A 19,525-nucleotide genomic window follows, 5' to 3' on the forward strand; every position below is an offset into this window, starting at 1 on the left:
TCCACAAGGCCAGCACAAGGAAACCAAAACTTTTCACTATTTAAACATTTTAGCAAACAAGGGCATTCATGTTCATTGGTAACAGTTACCTAGTTCTCTTACTAGTTAGCATTCTATCTTCAAAGTGATTCTCTCACTTCTCATGTTGCTTAGTCCATACACTGAGTCATTGTCTTCTTTTGAGTCAGTGGGCAATCTCCCCCGTCAGAAATACCCAGTCAGAGCCGACCTGAGCGAAGTTGCGGAGTTGCCTTTATTAGTTTTTGTTTATCGTGGGGATTCTGCCAAATGCCCTTGGTAGCCCATAAATGATGCATTCTTTGTGTCCACTGTCAGTAGTACATCTCTCTTTCCAAGTTTTGTTACTCTCTCTCTAGGTCTGAGGTTACTGAATCATGTCAAGCCCTAAGCCTTAGCAAGGCAATTCCACCGACAAATAATTTGTTTTTCACCTGGACATCGCTTAGAGCTTGTGAGCTCCTTTCTTGCTGGTTAGGCTTGAAAGTATACAAAGATCAAACATCAAAGAACGTCCTTTTTAAATAAATTTTTTACACCTTCTCCTTTTGCAGCACCTGGGGCAGGGGCGGCGCCGCCGGCTCCCCGCTGCCCGCCCCGCGGCCGCCGCTCCTCCCCGCGGAGCAGGCGCAGAGCGCGGTGGGGGAAGATGGCGGCGGCGGCGCGGCTGTGGCGGCGCGGGGTGCGCGGCCCCCGCGTGTTCGGCGCCGGGCGGGTAAGGCACTCCCCGCGCTGCCGGGGTGAGGGCGGACGGGCGGCGCCGCGATGTCCCGCCACCTCCTGCCCCGCCGCCCCGGCTCTGCCCGGGCGCCGTTGTCCCGTCAGCGGGAGGGCACGGCGGGGCTCTGCGGTTCCCGCCGCCGGGGCTGGGAAAGCTGCCGGGAAGGGAGCGGCCCTCGGTTCCCCTCAGCTGCCGGCGCTGTCCGCCGCGGAGCCCCCGGGCTGAGCTCCCGGGCACACGGCCTGCTGCCCCACCGCCGGGCGCTGCCGTGCCGCCCGCCTGGGTGCTGTCGCCCTTTGGCCCCGATAGCACAGCTGTGCAGGGCCATCCATTTAGGTAAATGGCTGGAATGTTGCTGTCCAAGTAGTGGCGTGGGTTGACTTGTGACCGAGTTGGCGTTATGGCAGGCTTCCGGAACCTGAAGGGAGCCTGCAAGAAATCTGGCAGGGGCATGTAGTGACAGGACAAGGGGGAATGGATTCAGATTGAAAGAGGGTGCTTTGGGTTAGATATAGACATGTTACCAAGAAAAGCTGTGGATGCCTCATCTGTGGAGGTGTCCAAGACCAGGTCGGATGGATTTCTGGGCAGCCTGTTACAGTGGAAGGTGTCCCTGCTCATGACAGGCAGGTTGGACCAAGATGATCGTTAAGGTCCTTTCCAATCCAAGCCATTCTGTGATTCTGTGACTATGTGGATATTGCTGGAGGCCATGTCTAGTCAGTTCTCCATGAGCACGGTACTTCTTTCCAGTGACGACTATGTTTCTGAGATGGCTTTCTGCAGTAATTTCACAATTCGCTTCCACCCCCTTGGGTGAGGGTTGTTTTTTGGTTTGTTAGTGATTTGTGTGTTTGTTGTTTGGTTTTTTTATAAAGCTGTTTACTGACTTCTTTATATCTCTGTTTACACCTGAGATTTAATTTTAAATTATTAAATTGCACGGATGCTGTCATAGAAGCCTCTTGTGCAAGCCAGTAAGGAGATGATAGCAGTCTGACTAAAAGATTGCTCAATTATAACAACTTTACTGGCTGGTTATCGTTGCCATACTTTATAAGTCTTGGTGCAGCCTTCTGCTTCCCTCTGTTATGGCATGTCCTAATCTTCCTCCCTGGAGCAGAAGGAAAGCTGCTTGCAGTGTTTCTTTCGTGGAGAGCAAGAAGACTGGGCTGTGTCTGTCACTACTAGAGCACCTGATCAGGGAGTCTTAGCGCTCACAGTGATTATCTCCATGTCCTGAAGGAAGGGGGAGTCCAAATGCTGTCTTGAGTTGCAGTCTCTGCCGTGAGCTGAAATTTTCCAGAGGGAGCTTTTTTCCTGAAGAGGGATGAGTAGGGGCCTACTAAATCCCAAAAGGGGAAACCTTCACATTTCCCTTTCCTGCTTAAAGCACCATGCTTTAAGATGTATTAAATTGTCTGTGTAATTCCATGGTGGTTCTCACTGTTTTCTCTTGAGTTACTTATGCATATATAGTACCACTCAAAAAGATCCATGTGCACATTTCTGCAGGCCAGCTTGAAGCTCTGTGAAACCCTCAGTGCATTGTAGCTGTTGGAAGTCCAGAGTAATCATCTACCACTGAATATATTGTCTCTTAATTTTAGTGTTCAAAATGTGAATTAGTAAACAGAACAATAAGGTGCAATATTTTTACTATTTTAAAACTACCTTTCTTCTTCATGTCAGTCTATTGAACAATTGCATAATTTTTTTTAAACAGGATCATACAACAGTAACCATTCAGTTTTCTTTCACAAAATTGTATTAGATTTTTTTTAATTAAAATAAGCACATTAAAGGCTCAAGTACAAGGTAAAACCAGAGAAAATAAGTATAACTTTGTCTTCTAATTGTTTTGCACATCAAAAATAAAGTAAATCTAGTTTTGTCATACTTGGAAGCATTTGCAGCTTCAGGTTATGGTAACTTTTGTATTTTAAATAATAAGGGAATTTCACAATTATTATTGTAGTGCCTCTGTCCCAAGGCATTTAATTCAATACTTAGATTAGGGTCTGAGTTAGTTTAGCATATTAGGATGCTAGAAATATCTTCTTAGCTATTTTTGCTGCAACTTTCTTGGTGACATCACACATTTCTCAGTACATTTGTGGTGTATTTTCTTACTAGCATAGTTTTCTAGATGTAATATTGAATTTCCTTCTTTTTTCATATCTGTTTTTAAACGTGTTCCAACCATGTGTCTTTTTGCAGGGACCAGTCCTTCTGAGGCTAATGTACTACTGTACATGGTATTTCTGCTGGGATAGGGGGGATAGGGTGTGATGCTGATAACGTAACCCTGCCCGGTTTTGTCTGGGCAATGGCATTGGTTTCCTTAGCAGCTCCACTGGCCATTAGGGCAGGTCTTGTGAAGTTTGATTCTGTCCTGTTCTCCAGCAGAGAAGAAGGTTCGGTTGGATGCAGTAGTAAAGGATAAGGAGTCTATTACTGAAGATTTAAAATTTGTAAATACATACATATGTAACCTAAAATCACATGGATTTGTTTATGCATAAATTACAGTGCATATATCAAGCTGACGCCCAAGTCCTTCTGTAATTAGTTGTTAATGGTTTCCCACATGCTTTTAGAAAAAGTGATAGATACAAAAAATGTGAGAAGCATGACTGAAGTATTTTTTCAGTAGTTCTCTAGTTGCAGTATAATAAACTAACTTTTCTGGTTTTTTTCCTTTCAGTTTTTCAGCCGTGGGCCAAATGTGCTGCATCAAGACAGCAGTGCACCACAAGCTGCATTCTTCTCACCTCTTCAAAAAGTGATGTTGCCACCAAATACCTACCAAGGGAAAGTGGCCTTTATAACTGGTGGAGGTACTGGGCTTGGCAAAGGGATGACGACAGCCTTGTCCAGTTTAGGTGCCACGTGTGTTATAGCAAGCCGGTAAATATTAATGAAGATGTTTTAGAACTTTCATTTAGTCCTGACTGCTGAATAGATGTTTTATTCTTTACAAACCAGAAAAAAAAATATTCAATTTATTCAGTTACAATACATGTTTAAATTACAATGTGGATTCTGGAAACTTGCAGATTTATCTGCAAATGTTTAATGGTATAAAAATCAGTAGGAAGAAATAAACTAAGCACATTTTCATGAAATGTGGCAGCAAAATAAACAACCTCAAATATTAGTCATAAATTCAAGTAAAGCCTTAAAGAGAACAAAAATTTGCAGTGGGCAGCATTGAACAGTAATAAATGTTATTACAGGTTTTCTTGGTACAGATTTAAATTACAGTAAAGAATTAAATCCATTTGTCTCAGAAGACAAGAGCCCTGATTTTCCTTTAATGATGATTTTCTACAGCTCTTAAGAACTGCAGGAGAGTCTAGAAGCACTTCAGTAAAGTCTAGAAAAACAATCTATTTAAAATCAAAATAAACAGTGTTTGTTTTGTTGTGACATTCATCCTAACAGTAATTTGTTTCATTTAAATGTGAATATGTTATTAATACTAGTAGAGTAGTAGCTAAAAATAATTTTGTTATGATCATGTGCTTTTTTTCTGGCTTATCACATGTTGTTTAGCTTTAGAGTCTCTTACATTGTCACTTCTGAGTTGCTTTAAAGTAGCACTAATCATAAATTACTTAAAGTTTTCTTTCAGAAAGTTAGGGGTTAAGCATAGTTTTACTCTACTATGTTTAAAGCTATGGGTTTTAATTGATGAAAATCAGCAACATGCATGTGCACACACATATTTTAAGTTGTAGTTCATATTTGCTCAGAAAAAAAAGATTTTAGTAATCTGAATTGTAATTGCATTTAACTGACATAAGGGATGTTAATAATTATTTCTAGGAAGCTGGATGTTTTGAAAGGAACAGCAGATGAAATTTCTTCTAAAACAGGGAATAAGGTAAATTTTTGCAGAATTACGAATGTGTTACATATTATACTCTACATTTTATTGGATTTTTATTTTGCATTTGTATGCTTCTATGGACTTGTTTAATGTATGAATGATATAGTTTTTAAGTCTTAAAACTGCCTTTCCATTATTCTTTAGGTTCATGCCATCCAGTGTGATGTGAGAGATCCTGTTTCAGTTAAGAATGCTGTTGCTGAAACAATCCAAGTAGCAGGACACCCTGATGTAAGTCTTCTAGGGAAAGGAAAGAACTTATTCTTCATTACTGAAAATACTTTGCACAGTAGGTATGAAGAAACTTAATAAGATAGAAAGTTAATGGAATATAAAAAGACAGTAGACAGAACAGTGGCAATACTTCAAGGTAAAGCTAACATTCACAGTTAGATCAGTTACTCTATTCCTGTGGTTCTTAAAATATTTAGTGGCCAAGTAGACGAAACATTTTTACCCTTATTCTGAGGTCTAATGTCTCATTTCAAATAATGGGACAGTTCTGGAGTATTGAAGTAAGGGAATGGAATATTGCCCTTAAATCCTCCTGAAAAGGTGATTTACCTGTGTTTACTGCATTACACCTTAACACAATGCTTCACAAAACAGGAATGGAAAGAACCATAAATGTCTTCTTTGATCCTTGTGTAGCTTATTAATATACACAAAGAAGGTTCCAATTTGCAGATTAAGTTCGCATAAAATGAAGAAAAAAGTCTTAGCCAAGCCAAGCATTTGCTTTTTAATAGTTTGGCACAAAGCAACAGAGCTCCTTATACCAGATTGTGAGGAGGGTGATCTGGTGCAGTCTGAAGATAATAATAATAATAGGATAATAATAATAAAATTCTGATTTGTGAGATAACTTGGATTCTGCTTGTTGATAAAAAGTGTGATGATGTAGCATCATTGTAAAGGACAGTCAGATTTAAAACTGTTTACAGTAAATTTAAAACTGTGTTATATACAATTTGCACTAAATTTAAAATTGTGTGTGTTATAGACAATTTGCACTCATGAGGAGCTTCCTATAGATGTGGTAGAGAACCTACTGAATTTTAAATATCGTAGGAAGTAGAAAAACTGTAGTCTATACAACTGTATAGCTGTATGCTATAACAGTGCTAGAAATAAGGCAGCTCACTGTCCTGATTTGTAGACAAGATTCTCTGGATATTATTTTCACTATTAGTTAAGTCAGTTTTTGGCCAAAGTCAGAATCATGATCATCAGGTTTTACATGTGTGCAGAAAGGGAGGAGATTTCTTCCTGTATAGTACAAATTTAGAGCACCAATAATTTTCTGAATAAATGCTTCCCATGACTTGTTCTTTGCAATCATTTACTTTCTCTTTAATTTCACATATTTTGTCTATTTAAGATAGATGGCAGAGTAAATTGAATATTCAGTTTTGTCCAGTATTTCTCTTAGTTGTAGACATGTTAGTTTATGAATCCTGGGTATCACTTACTGCCATACTGCATTTGAGGTGAGCTCTCAAAGACAGAAGTTAATGGCAGTAACTTGAAAGTCTTCCATCTTTATTTTGTTCATTCCATTTCCAAGAATGCTACTCACAATTAGAAAGCAATCATTCTTTTGTCGTGTTTTATTTTGGCCATCCTATATACCTAAAAGATCATATGGCGCACTTCTTAGTTCACTAGTTTTATTGTTGTGTCTTTCCTGTATTTATTCAATGATTTGAGTAACCTCGTTAGTATCCCAAGGTGTTTGGATTTTTATTCCTTCAGATTTCAGGAAGGCCTTTAAATTTAATTTGCTGTCCATATGTATAATTAATGGCTGTTGTATATTATTAGTGTTACATTCATGTAATATGTACTGTGCTCTGTTTTGATATTGAAAATTCCAATATCTTCATTAGAATTTAGCCCAGAAATTCTTCAGGACAAATAGTTCGTTTTATGTGCAAACCTACATGGATCAAGGTGCCATTCCATTAACAATACATCGTTTACATCTTCAACACATAATATTATTAAATATGGTGATCTGGCTACATAATTTTTGGTTTAAATACTGCTAATGTGGTGCTTAGTCCCCTGAAGTGTAAGTATCCTCTACCTGATGATTATTCATAGGAAGCGATGGAAGTGCATCTATTTAACAAAAGTTTTGTAGTAGTTGTTTGCAGTACATTGATTGTATCGTAATATTTTCATTCAACTGATTTGAATTCCTGTTACACAGCAGTCACTTAATCCAGACTCTAGTCATCAGGTTGCCACCTTTTGTTTCTATTCCCATGGGTCTGTTATATTAAATAGATGTGATGCTGGAATTTAATAGGGGCAAACTTTTCTGTTAGGATGCACTTGAGACACTATGGAAAATAGTGACTTCAGTCAGCCTCTACATTATACAGGTCCTCAGTATAGTAGTTTGGAAATACAGCTCATTTTCTGTTACTGATACTTTATCTGTGCTGGAAATCACAAGATTTCTTTTGGATTATTCTCCCTATTCTCCTGCCCCTCATACCTCATTCAAAGAGGGTATTTTTACTTTTGTCCCGGGAAGCACTAAAAAGCTCCTTGTAAATTCTTTACTTTTGTCTCAAGAAGAGTTATTTTGAGTTAACTCTTTTCCTTCATGTGTTTCAGGTTGTGATAAACAACGCAGCTGGAAACTTTATTTCCCCTTCTGAACGACTTTCTGCTAATGCCTGGAGAACAATAACTGATATTGTACTTAATGGTACTGCTTTTGTAACTCTGGAAATTGGAAAGGAGCTCATTAAAGCACAAAAAGGTATCTTAAGCATTGTGACATACTATTACCTGCTTTTCTTGCCTTACTGTTATTATAGCCAGTTTTGAGAGTTCATGTGAGAAGACAAATACAATTTTTAACATTCTTCTAGAGAGGAATTTTTTCAGTGAAAGCTGTACTTAAGTATCACACAGTAGATCTGGCTAACAACTACTTCATTGTGCAATTGGACCCAGAGGCCAACTAAGGCCGAATATAAAAATCTAATTGCAAAATTCTAGTTGTAAAACATTTTTAAAATTAAAAAAAAAAATAAAGGTTTGTGATTTTTTTTAAAAAAGCTGTTATTTCTTCTGAATTTTCTCTATGTATGTTAATTTCATTAAACTGAACGTGGGATTCTTTAAATGAACAAGAAGTCAGGATATCTCTTTCCATTTTCGTCCTACATTAAAATAAAATTTACAGCTGTGCTATATGACTAATAGTACTAAAGCATATTACCTTTAAGATAATTTGAAGAAGAATTTTGGAAATTAAATCAGTGATAGATTTTATTTTCCCAAGTTTAGTTCTTAATTCTGGACTACCTGGAAGTTTAATTCAATATCACAGCTTCACCTTAAAAATATTCTTTCCTTTTATATACTATTCTATAAAAAATATAATATATATATATTATATATTCTTTTATATACTATTTAGCCAAAGATTTATTTAACCAGCTTATTGCTTTAAAAGGAAAGGTGAGTATGCCCTTCTATGTTATATCACAGATTATTTACAAAGAACTGCTTTCATTTTACGTTCCAGTTATAAATTGAAAATCAAGGAGTTCATTTTATGAGATCAGAATAATATAATGTCAAATTCATTTAAAAGCAGTGAGATATAATTATGGTTTTCCATGTGCCCTCACTACTGAATCCCATCTTCTAGGTACAGCTACTGTGCTGAAATACTACTTTTGTATTTACCCTGGTATTTCTTTAACCTCTGAATTAGCTGAATTTCTTCAAAATCCTCTCCAAAAAGTATTCCATGAGCTTTTGCTATTTAATTATTACAATATGAAATTAATGTTGTTTCAGTGGGTGTGTAGCAGTTTTTGTTAGTATACAAGTATGTCCCCTCTATATTTTAGCAGCACATGAAAAATTAATTTCCACCATTCTAGTGCTGATATTCCCACATAAGAAACCCATTCCCAGCTATGACTTACTGTATCACTATGGCAGACCATTGAAATATGGTCTTCCAGGTTCATGTGGTGTGCCGGTGTAGCAATGTGAAATACGGATTGAAACATGCTTTTGTTTTTGCTGGGGTTGAATGAAAACAATATTACTTTCCTTACTTCCATCCTCAAATTTGGTAAAATCCAGACATGACATCATTCATCTTCATTTTGTCTCTCTTTCTTTGACTTCTAAGCTCCCAAAACATGTGAATTTCTTTTGCTATTACTTGCATGTCTTCTTTCTAGGGGAGTCCATCTGTAAATAAGACTTTTTGTTTAAGGCTTTCTTTAAGGCATATTTTTGTAAGTAAGTCATATGTTTGTCTTCTCACCTTCATTTTCTTTGTACTTGCTTGTTGTTTTTTGGTTTTTTTTTAGTTTGAGGAGAGACCTTAGTTTCTAAAGTGATGCTATCTAGTGCAAATGTTTCAGAGCAGTATGTGAGGATACTATGAATCCGACAGTTTCTAGAACACTGTGATGTCCTTTAGGTCTGCAGTGTGACCTACATTAAGTCTAACGTAGTAAATAAAAGTTCTCTGCTTTTGTACTGCAAGTTTGTGATGGTATTTAAAAGGAACTTGTAATCTGCTAGCATGTTACTTATTTTTAAAAAGTGAGAGGAGCTAATTGATCACTTATTGTCCATTTTATGAGTATAGGCTTTAGAAATAAAAGTTGTGTATGAGCTGAAGTGTTCTGTAAATATCAGAACGGTAAATTTCTCAGTTATTCTTACTTCTGTGTTAGGTTCACCTAGCTTACCTGTATTTAACCTATATTTAAAAAGAAAACCTGTGGTTTAATTCTACAAGGTGTGTAATTAACAATCATCTCTAGATAACTTCAAAGTTGTTCTATGGTTTTTTGCCTTTCAAAGACTCTCAGTGAAGACTCCTTTTTTATAAACAAGGCCCATGATTTCTGGATATCTGCTGGCATTTCATTTAGTGCTTATGATTCTCTTTAGTTTCTTTTGTGTAATATTGCTGTAATTTTTTTATCTGAGTCTCTACTTACATGCAGTCTATCAGTTGTGTATATTGTTTTAGAAATATCCCCATGGCAGCTATTCTAATGAAATTATTTTTAAAATATAGTAAGTAGAACGGTTATTTTAGTTACTGTGACGCAAGCAGTGAACTGTTATCCCTTGTCCTTCATTTCCCAGCTACAGTAAGCTCATGCCAGTCATTGATCAGACATAATCTGCTGGATTCTATAAAAGAAAGATTAAATAAGCAGTTGCAGTTTCCGTTATATTCTAGAATGTTTTTGCTAAATCTGTTATAAAATATCGCATATAAAAGACAGTAGTTCTTTTAGAATGGAGTTTGTTGTGATAATAATAGGAAATGTTATGCAGTTTCACTCTGTAATTGGCTCTGCTGCAGAAAAGGCTTCTGAGAATTTCTTTTTTTTTCTGCATAAATGCTAACTCAAGATCTCAGCTGGTAATTTCAGATTATGCCAAACCTAACTGTTACTGGTGATTTTTTTTCCTTGTTTTTCTTTTTTTGTTTGGTTGGTTTTTGTTTCAGATTTTGGTTTTGTTTGTTTGTTTGGTGGGGAGTTTTGTGTTTTTTTGTGGTTTTTTGTGATTTTTCTTTGTTGTTGTGGTTTGGTTTTGATTTTTTACCCCACTCAGTAATTGATGAATTTAGGGCAAAATGTCTGGTTAGTGACAACTAGACTAGGGCAGCTTCTGAAAAAACACTGTAAGATCTTAGGCCTTCACTCCAGTTAGACTAATTTATGCATTAAGTTCATTATTAGTGGAAGTCTGAGGGCTTAGACCTTCAGAGCCTAATCAATAGCTATTTGCACTTACCTGGAGCAACTCTTAACACTCATGCAAAAGAGGGAACTGAAATAAAAAGGATTGAAAAGAAAGTTTCAAACACTGTATTTTTAAAATGCCTTTTCAGTGCCCAGAGTGAGCCCATTTGAGCTGAAAACTTTTGTACGATTTAGCTTGCTTTTACCTGAACTTGAGAGTTTGATCTTCAGGGTTGTTTGGTTTGTGTGGTGGGGGTTGTTTTTTAAATGTTTTTGCACCTTCTAGGGGCAGCATTCCTGGCTATTACAACAATTTATGCAGAGAGTGGTTCAGGATTTGTGTTGCCGAGTGCCTCTGCCAAGGCTGGTGTAGAAGCAATGAGCAAGTGAGTAATACAGCAAAATGTGTGCTTTGGTTTCCACATCCTTAGGGAGGGGTAGTTGGTCTATAAAAATGGAGCTCATTAGTGTATTCCCCATATTTCACATTAACACAAGAGTTCAATCCAGGCTCCAGTGTCCTAGCAAGAAACTAGTATGCTGACAACTTCTTACAGAGGGAAGTATTAACTGCTACTGGGTTTTTTTACAATACAGAGATAAGGACAAGTAGAACTACTTATTTTGGCAATTGCAAGTTCCAAAGTTTGTTTCACAGTGTTTTGATAATCAGGTTCTCTTGCATTCTCATAGGTGAACCAGCATAGGTGAACAGCTATTAGGGGGACTGTTTGAGATCTGTAGCACCTTCTACATTCTTTTGTCTGATGAAAATACATGCCTGTTATTTGGGTGCAGTATAGCGTGGCTTCAATTCTGTTTAGTTTCATCAACAAATTTGTTTCCTGTCACTATTTAAAATTAAAGTCTGCAGTTCTACTTAGTTCAGAACAGTATCATGTTGACATATCCATGCTGCTCAGCAAACAAAAGGATTACTCTCAATTTTAATTTCAGGCTAGTCCCTCATAGCACATAGATCTTTCCTCTGCACTTCAGCAGAAAGAATTGAATAGATTGAAAGCCTTTTAGTAACTAGAATTCTTTATCTGGAAGAAAATGAGGGACTGAGTAATGGTCTTGATTTCTGTTCTACAGAGCTGTAACGGAAATGTGTACTTTTCAGAGACGTTATGACTCAGCTAATTCATTCACCATAGTACATCCAAAGTACTCATCATGCAGAGAAAATGTCATAAAGCAAAGCTATTCTAGTGATCCTGTTTTAAAATGTATCCTCTGTTTTATTTCAAAACATAATGTGAGAGCTATGTTGCAAATGTTAGAAATGTATACTTGTGAGATAATCTAAATTGCCACAGAAAGATGATGGCCTAATAGTTGTTTGGTAAGGTGCCAACACCATCCCTGCTTTGCAAGGGAGAAAGCATTGCTCCTTCACCCTGCTTTACCTGTGATTACAATCATCTTCTGTTGGTGAATGAGATTTTTTTGCTTCTCTGAAATTATTTTGTTAAGCACAAAAAAACCCCTTTAAGTAGAAATTGCCTGTTTCAGGAATGTGCTAATATTTACACATTTGATTAAATTTTAATTTCTTTTTTTCTGAATAGGATTACAATATTGTGTTTAAAATATTGATGCATTCTGTTAATGAATTTTTAGGTCTCTTGCGGCTGAATGGGGTAGATATGGCATGAGATTCAATGTGATTCAACCAGGTCCAATAAAAACAAAGGTACATGGCATGAAGTGAAACACAACCTTGAATATGCTTTGTAGTACAGACTTAACTTCACAACAGTCTAACTTTCCTGTAGCTGTAAATTCTAATATGATTTCCTTGATAATCAAGACTGTGCTGGAATACTGAACACACTTCCCTCTTAGTCTTTTTATAAAATAGGATTTCTTGAACTTCTGAGACCTGCCACTGTCCTCTCTACTACACTTGATATAAATAGAACCTTTCTTTTTTTTAGTATTTCAAATAATTGATATATCAAAGTAGTTAATGATGATTCATATTTCTGTGTACTTAGTTTGTTAAGTGCAGTGAATTTTTACAGTTGTTGGAGTAAAGTTCCTGTTTCTGCCTAACCCCATATTTTTAAACAAAACATCTGAAACATTCCAAAATCTTAGAATCTCTTTTAGGTATATGAGAACAGAATCTCACTAGTTTTGTTGAAAATCTCAAAACTAGAAAGAGAAAAACTAAGTTGGCAAAGAGATGAGAAGCTTTGAAGTGAGTGAGAAGGAGGACTGGAGGGTTTGAAGGAAGTATTCCAGAGCAGCTGGAACAGGAAGAATAAAGAAAGCAGTCCTGCAAGAAGAGAAAGGAGGATCCATTTCCCATTGGATCAAATTATTATGATTATGAGCACTAACAACTAATAATGGTATTGCTTTTTCCATAAAATATTTCACAGTTGTTTTTGCTGGTTTTTTGGGAATAGGGGTGCAGAGTTGGTTATTTTTTAATTTTTTGTGTGTTTATTTTATTTACTATTCTTTCATTTTCCCCTCTTGTCAGTTTTGGATGCTACACTGGAAAACTTATTTTTTACTCTTTTCACTAGAAATAAAAATAAGTTGCAGAATTAGCAGGATTATAAGAATGTTGAAATACCCTTAGAGGATCAGACCAAGAGTTCTCCAGGCCTTGTATCTTGTGTATTTTTAAGTAACAGTAGAAGAAAAACATTTGGCAAGTTAAGGGATTTAAATGTCTATAGTGCTACATCCAGGTAATGTTCCGTTTTTGAACTAATAGTGTATAACCTAATAGTGTATAACTACTGTGTGTTTTTACTAAAATGCTACATTTGGAGTATGGTTTCAACTTGAAATTTTCCTGAAAGTATAAGAAGGCCAACAGCATATCACAAAATCAAGGTTTTCTGCCTTGGGGGCAATATCCATGGCTTTAAATCATACTGTTTTAAGTCATGATGGGAAAAGAGTAAGGCATAGAAGCACAACACTGTTAGGCTTATAAACTGGCAATTAAAAACATGACAATAGAAGACTTAAATGGCATGCTTGCAGCCATGATTACATGAATTACAATGTGCTTTAAATCATAACTCCAGTAATTTAACATAAATGTTACTGATACATTTCTGATTTTGAGTGAGGAGGTTATTTCCTTGTGGAGCAGTAGAGAAAAAAAACCCTTTTATTTCCTGTGCCATTTTAAGCTATTCAAGAACTAAAGCTTCCGATGACTTACTTTAGCTTTAGCAGTTGCTGCACTTTAACTGAACTTGATGGTTTTTTCTTTTCCATTTTATTTACTCAGTCATCTATAATTTATTTCTGGTCACTTTCCTGTTCCTCTTCTCCCCTTGTTTCTCTCCTCTGTCCATGCAGCAATTTTGAGTCTTGGTTATTTCCTCAAATGTTTATCAAGGGTGTTTGAGGAAAAACAGATGATTAAACCCTTTTGTTTACCACCGATAGATGGTGGGTGACTATCCCAAATGGATTAAATTCCAACTTATCATCAATAGATGCATATCAGTACAACAGGGATAAATTGCTTTTCTTTTCTGCTTCCTTCTTTTTCGTGCTACTGACAGGGTGTAGACAGCTTACAAATATTAACTTCCATATTGTACATGTGGAGTCAAATCTCTGATGGATTTTATTTTCTGATGTTGTTATAACTTTTTTTTAAATTTTCCTTTTAATTCTCAGGGTGCCTTTAGCCGCCTTGACCCAACAGGCGCATTTGAGAAGAAGATTATTGAGAGGATTCCCTGTGGTCGTCTGGGAACTATAGAAGAAATTTCAAATCTTGCTGCATATTTCTGCAGTGACTATGCAAGCTGGGTTAATGGAGCAGTGAGTTTTGGTTGATCTTGTTTTTACAATTAACCTGATGATAGTGTGCATATCACTGATATTTTCTTAAAGCCCTGGATTCAGAATAGAAACAAAACATCTTGATTTAAAATTATTTACAAGTATTATTCATCTTTTAAGTGTAATGCATGGTTGTTAACACCTTTAAAAAGAACTTTTGAAAGTGATTGCATTGCATTATTTTGAGTATGGTCATTTTTCACCCAAATCAGTAAAATTTATTTTCATAGTTCATAACACGGGAATACTGCAGAAATCACACAATTACTAAATACACTGTTTGTGCTCTTTCTAGGTTATCAGAATGGATGGTGGAGAATATGTTTCTATGGCAGGAGAATTCAATGATTTGAAGAGGGTATTAATTTCCTTGTTTGCTATTTTATATTCAGATTGTTTGATGTGCAAGTATTATGATTATGTGAAATTACAATAAAATCTCTTTTCTTTGCTTAGGTTACCAAAGAGCAGTGGGATATGATGGAAGCAATGATTAGAAAAACAAAAGGCTCATAAAGTACATGACTTTATGGTGGAGATTCTTGGAAATGAACCACTACTTTTTCATTAATATTTAGAAATAACCAATTGAGAAGTAGCCTTCAAAATCTTTTTTATGCTAATTTAATAAAATATTTTGAAATTGTGGTATTTTGAATGTAGTTTGTACATTTTTCCAATGTAAAATCTATTCTGTTGCCAATAGTGAACAGTAGTTGGTCACTAATATTTCATTGATCTTTAGATTGTCTTACATAGCCATGCTATTATCTACAATCAGCTTTTTTTTTTTTTTTGATCTTCTGAGGATTTTTTTTTGTCATATATATGCAAGTGTCCCTTAATATTGTAATACAAACAGCATTTCAGTACTGTCATAACTGAATGTAATCATTAATCTGAAGAGAGAAACAAAATACTAAGTCCTAATCTTCACACTTCAGTAAGAAGTTCTAAACTTGCAGATACGGTTTCACATTATTAGCAGGACTACATACACTGGGAAAAGATGTAACTCCTGTGGTTACTTAGGAAATCTTGAAATGCCTAATTGTCTTGGTCTCATCTTTTGTGACATTTTCAGTCTGTTAATTATCTTTTTCTTAACTTTAAAAATGCAGTGCCTTTCTGAGGAGCTTGCTCTTTGTCATAATGAAGTTAATGTTCTTGAAAATGAGAAGCCAAAACTCATTTGTTATTACATATGTGTGACTATGGCAGCTCTCCATAAAAAGCGGTTTATTTGAGACTGTTAAAGGGATGTTGGTATATTGAGACTGAAAGTATTGAAACCTCATTTGTTGAAATGTACAAAAAAATCCCTTGGTTTCATTTGCATTCACAGTTTGGTACTAAAAAAAACATCTAGCTAGCATTACCTCTGAATGTAGTCAATTTATCCATCCCAGATAAGCAGGTGATAAAAAAATTGCTCTCCCTCTTTTATCCAAATTTAGAGTTGGTAGATTTTGTCCCTTATGCCTCAGACAACGGCTGGAATTCTTCAAAGAAATTGTCAGCCTCTGGCCTTTACAACCTGAATCAATAATATTTTTTTTTTTTTTTTTTTTTTTGGTGTTTAGCTAGAGCTCCTGCCTGTCCCACATACAAGCATGTACTTAGTTTTATGTGGTTTGAGACTAATACATTGATTTAAGAGTCAGGACAATAGAACCAATTTAAGGATGTCTTCCTTCAGGTGCTGGTGATGGTCATATATTTTTCCACGGAATCCAGGGCATACTTAACATATGCCAACATCTGACTTTGAAGTCACTTGATTGCCTTATTAAAAATCTGAAGCAAGCTAAGATGTGTTCTGATGAAAGTGTGGACTGTATTAGTGCAGGCTTCCATGTGCCTTTCTCCTGGGACTGATGGTCCTGTGTGGGATTGAACAGCCACTGATAATAAAACAAATCAACTGTGTTTATTGGAGCAGCCTTCAAAGTGTTCTTGAGAACAGTGTAAAGCTTTTTTATGGTAGCTTGGGTTTGGTAGGTGTGTTGCCAAGATCAAATTCTGACATGACAGCCATGTCTTTTCCCCAAAAAGTGATTTAATTGAGAAATTAGGTCCATATATACTGTTTTTTGCTCATCATCCTTTGCATATAATTATATTATCTTCTTGTATGGGACACAGTTTCATATAAGACTTTGACATTTGAAAAAAAAGTGCTTCAGAGAAAAATTCAAGTGTATGTTTGTGAGATTCACATCTCACGTTATTTTTAACATCAATTATTTCTCTGAAATGTCTAGTAGCTTATCCTCTGGTGACAGGCTGTCAATAAAAATTAGTTCCTCTCAATCTCTTGCATCTGTGGATTTCCGTGACTTAGTATGGCTAAGCGTGTTGTGTGGTTGAAGTACTGGACTGAGATTGGAGTGAACCATGTTCAGTCTCTGAAATTGCCATAGACTTCATGTGACCTGAAGTTATTTCTGTAGCCTGTGAACAGCAGGACAGGTGTATTTGCAGTATTCCCTCCGAACTAGTCATCTGGAGCAAGAAGACTGGCAAGTTCCTTTTAGCTCACAAACATACGTCCTGTGTGGGGCACAGGTGGGAAAGATCAAGAAAAGAGGCTAGTCTCAACATGAAGCTGAGATCCAGTTTATGTTTGCCTTTGGGGGCTAGGAAGCACTTCTGCCTGTCATACAGCTCTCTTCCCTGTGTATAAAATAATAGTAACATAGGATACCAGATTTTGCTTCATCTGATATTGTCAGAATATTAAAGGGAGGCCTCTTAAAGCCTGTCTTCCAAAGAGATCCTGGGGATTTATTTACTAACAGAATGTTTGTCATTTGTAGAAATGGGTACTGCTTCTGAAGTCTTTTACCTATTAACTGTTCGTAGCTAAATGAATTATTAATTGTAAAGTGACAAAAAACCTATTTTTAAAGCGATGGAACCAGAAAGCACATTTTAAGTTTTAATGAGCATCTATGATAAGAATAAGGTTTCTTTTATCTTGCTTATGCCAGTGACATCCATTTCAAACTATACAAGTTAGTTGCTTTTAGATGCTGAACATTTTGTCTTGACAAGGTCTATACAATATGCAGGTTTTAGAAATGGCATATAATGTTTTAGGAGTTATATGTTACTTAACTTACAAAATACTTGCTAATATATAGACTTGGTTAAGTGAAAAAACGTTACTGATCTTTTCATCCACTGCTGCAGGAGAATGGAATAGTCTGGCTGGGACAGATTTCCTTCAGTAAGAGTTGTTAGACTTGGTAGGGACAGGAAAGGAACATTACTATGAAGACATGAATCCTAAACATCTCGAGTTTATGTTTTGCCTAAATAGAATGTAATTGTTACTCAAGTAGCAACACATGATATCTGAACTCGGGAAAAGAATAAAAGAAGCTTTATAGCTACTACTTAACCCAGGCAGTGTCTTTTGGAAATTCCAAAAGAAGCTGTTCCTAAATGCTGATGAGGATTAGACTGTCCTGAAAAAGGCATAAATTACTGCTAAAACTCAAGAGGTGTCCAATCCATAAGCATGCCCCACAGCTTCGTATTACTCACAGACTGAAATAAAGCACAGTCATCACAGCTTCTTTATTCCAAACAATATGGACTCCTGTCAAGAGAGGTAATGTCTGTGCTGATTTAGACTGGCACATTTGCCCTGAGATTATTACATTTCTCACTCTGAGATTACCAGTGAGCCCCAATGTAAAGGGAAGGATAAAAAAAAAGTATTGCTTTGTGGCAAAATCATTTTATGAAGTTGGAGGGATAGGACCATGGAGGAATGAGTCAGAAAAGGTGATGGTGTACATTGGAGATTGCAACAGGAGTCAGTAGGGTTGCAGAGGCAGTTTAATTTTCATGAGTCACAAGGATGCTTCCCTAAAATCCAGATACCTTCTTAAAAATGACTTTTGCATGGTCCATCAATGAAAGGTGTTACCTCTTCCATGAGCTCAGCTTGGAGACACCCACAAAGGGGATTCATTGTTTTCAACCAAAAAGTACATCTTTTCTGCTTAATTAAATATTGAAATTACCCTTTTTATTTCTACTGGTGATTTACTGTCTTTGAACCTGCTGCAATTTATTAGATTAATTCAGTGCTGCAAAAGTGTTACTGTGCTATAGTAGGGGCTTATCTACAAGTTATGAAAATCATTTAATATGCAAATGAGAGAAATTTGTTGTATTTCCTCTTCACTATGATACCAGAACTGCTGTCAGTCTAGTTCTCCTAGTTCTGGGAACTGTCTCCTCTTAAATATTTTAATTACTGTTGAGAATATTGCTTCTATTTCCAAGTTGAAGATTTGCTTTACAAACAGAGGATTATACTATTTGGGGGAACTGTGAGTTCCTAGCTGTCTGTACTGGCTTCCAAGTTCGTGTGAACTGTTCATTTATATTTTCTTTTTTACCCATACTAATAACATGTAACTAAAAACACTGAACTGCAAGAAAGTTTGTACCATTGTCTTCCTCCAGTATAGCATCTTGTGTTGTAACTGCTAAATAAGTAATGCAACTTGAACAAAAGTAATCCCACAACCTTATGTGATAATTTAATATGCCATAAAATAAAACAGTCTTTGGGATTTGAGTGCACTGACCTGCTTTTAGTTGCTGAAGAACAACTTCAATTGATTTCATAGGGAATTGGAGGTGCTCAACACTTCAGAAAATGAGGCCATGTTTATTCAGGTGCCCAAGTAGGCATTCTGTATCTTTTCAAAGCCACAGCAAGTAGGAGTGGATTTCAGTTGCCCTCCATAACCAGTGGCTATAACCATGATTATGATGTGGGTTTAATAAAAATCAGAAAAAGCAAATCTTATGTAGAGAAACACAGCCTTAACTGAGGTCTAAGGTGAGTTTAGTAGCAGTATGTATGTATTTTATTCATTGACAAGGTTCATTTTGCATAAAAGTGCTGATGACTGTCAGCACCCTGGTCTGTATTTGACATTTGCTCATGGAATAAGGTGGTCAGAAATTTCATCAGCTTGTGTGGATAATATTTTCAAAGGTGGACAACTAAGTTCTAAACAGGGAGGATTAGATCAGTGCTTTGATACTGCATATGAACTGTTGATGATAGAACAGTGAAGCAGTGAACAAAGGAGAGCCAAAGTATTTGTTTCAAGGGTTGTGTTCAATCATGATTAAGTTGTTGGTGGAAATTCACATGATATTCTCCATAATGGTTAGCTGGGCAGTGTTAATGGCCTCTGAGGTGCCCAGACAGACAGTGCTGTGGGCCCAGGTGGAAGCAGGCCCTCACTCTGCCTGACCTGGTACAGTTAA

General features: G+C 36.4%; 1 protein-coding gene across 2 annotated transcripts; it reads left to right on the forward strand.

The window, feature by feature from the left end:
* The first annotated feature begins 623 nt into the window (after positions 1-623).
* On the forward strand, positions 624-14,875 carry DECR1 (2,4-dienoyl-CoA reductase 1). Of its 2 annotated transcripts, NM_001245500.1 has the most exon segments (11): positions 650-733; positions 3,447-3,649; positions 4,571-4,628; positions 4,779-4,813; positions 4,816-4,865; positions 7,263-7,410; positions 10,677-10,776; positions 12,017-12,089; positions 14,054-14,200; positions 14,517-14,579; positions 14,678-14,875. In NM_001245500.1, coding segments are annotated over 5 exon segments (369 nt in total). In that variant the 5' UTR covers positions 650-667; the 3' UTR covers positions 4,823-4,865; positions 7,263-7,410; positions 10,677-10,776; positions 12,017-12,089; positions 14,054-14,200; positions 14,517-14,579; positions 14,678-14,875.
* Positions 14,876-19,525: the final 4,650 nt, after the last annotated feature.

Source organism: Taeniopygia guttata, chromosome 2, assembly GCF_048771995.1.
Source record: "Taeniopygia guttata chromosome 2, bTaeGut7.mat, whole genome shotgun sequence".
Classification (NCBI taxonomy): Eukaryota; Metazoa; Chordata; class Aves; order Passeriformes; family Estrildidae; genus Taeniopygia; species Taeniopygia guttata.

Excerpts from the sequence above, each read along its gene's own strand:
- DECR1 (XM_072924004.1), top strand. The coding sequence starts at position 668 with ATGGCGGCGGCGGCGCGGCTGTGGCGGCGCGGGGTGCGCGGCCCCCGC. Across the intron at positions 4,629-4,778 it reads CTTCTAAAACAGGGAATAAG|GTTCATGCCATCCAGTGTGA; the intron begins GTAAATTTTTGC and ends ATTATTCTTTAG. Across the intron at positions 14,580-14,677 it reads AATTCAATGATTTGAAGAGG|GTTACCAAAGAGCAGTGGGA; the intron begins GTATTAATTTCC and ends TTCTTTGCTTAG.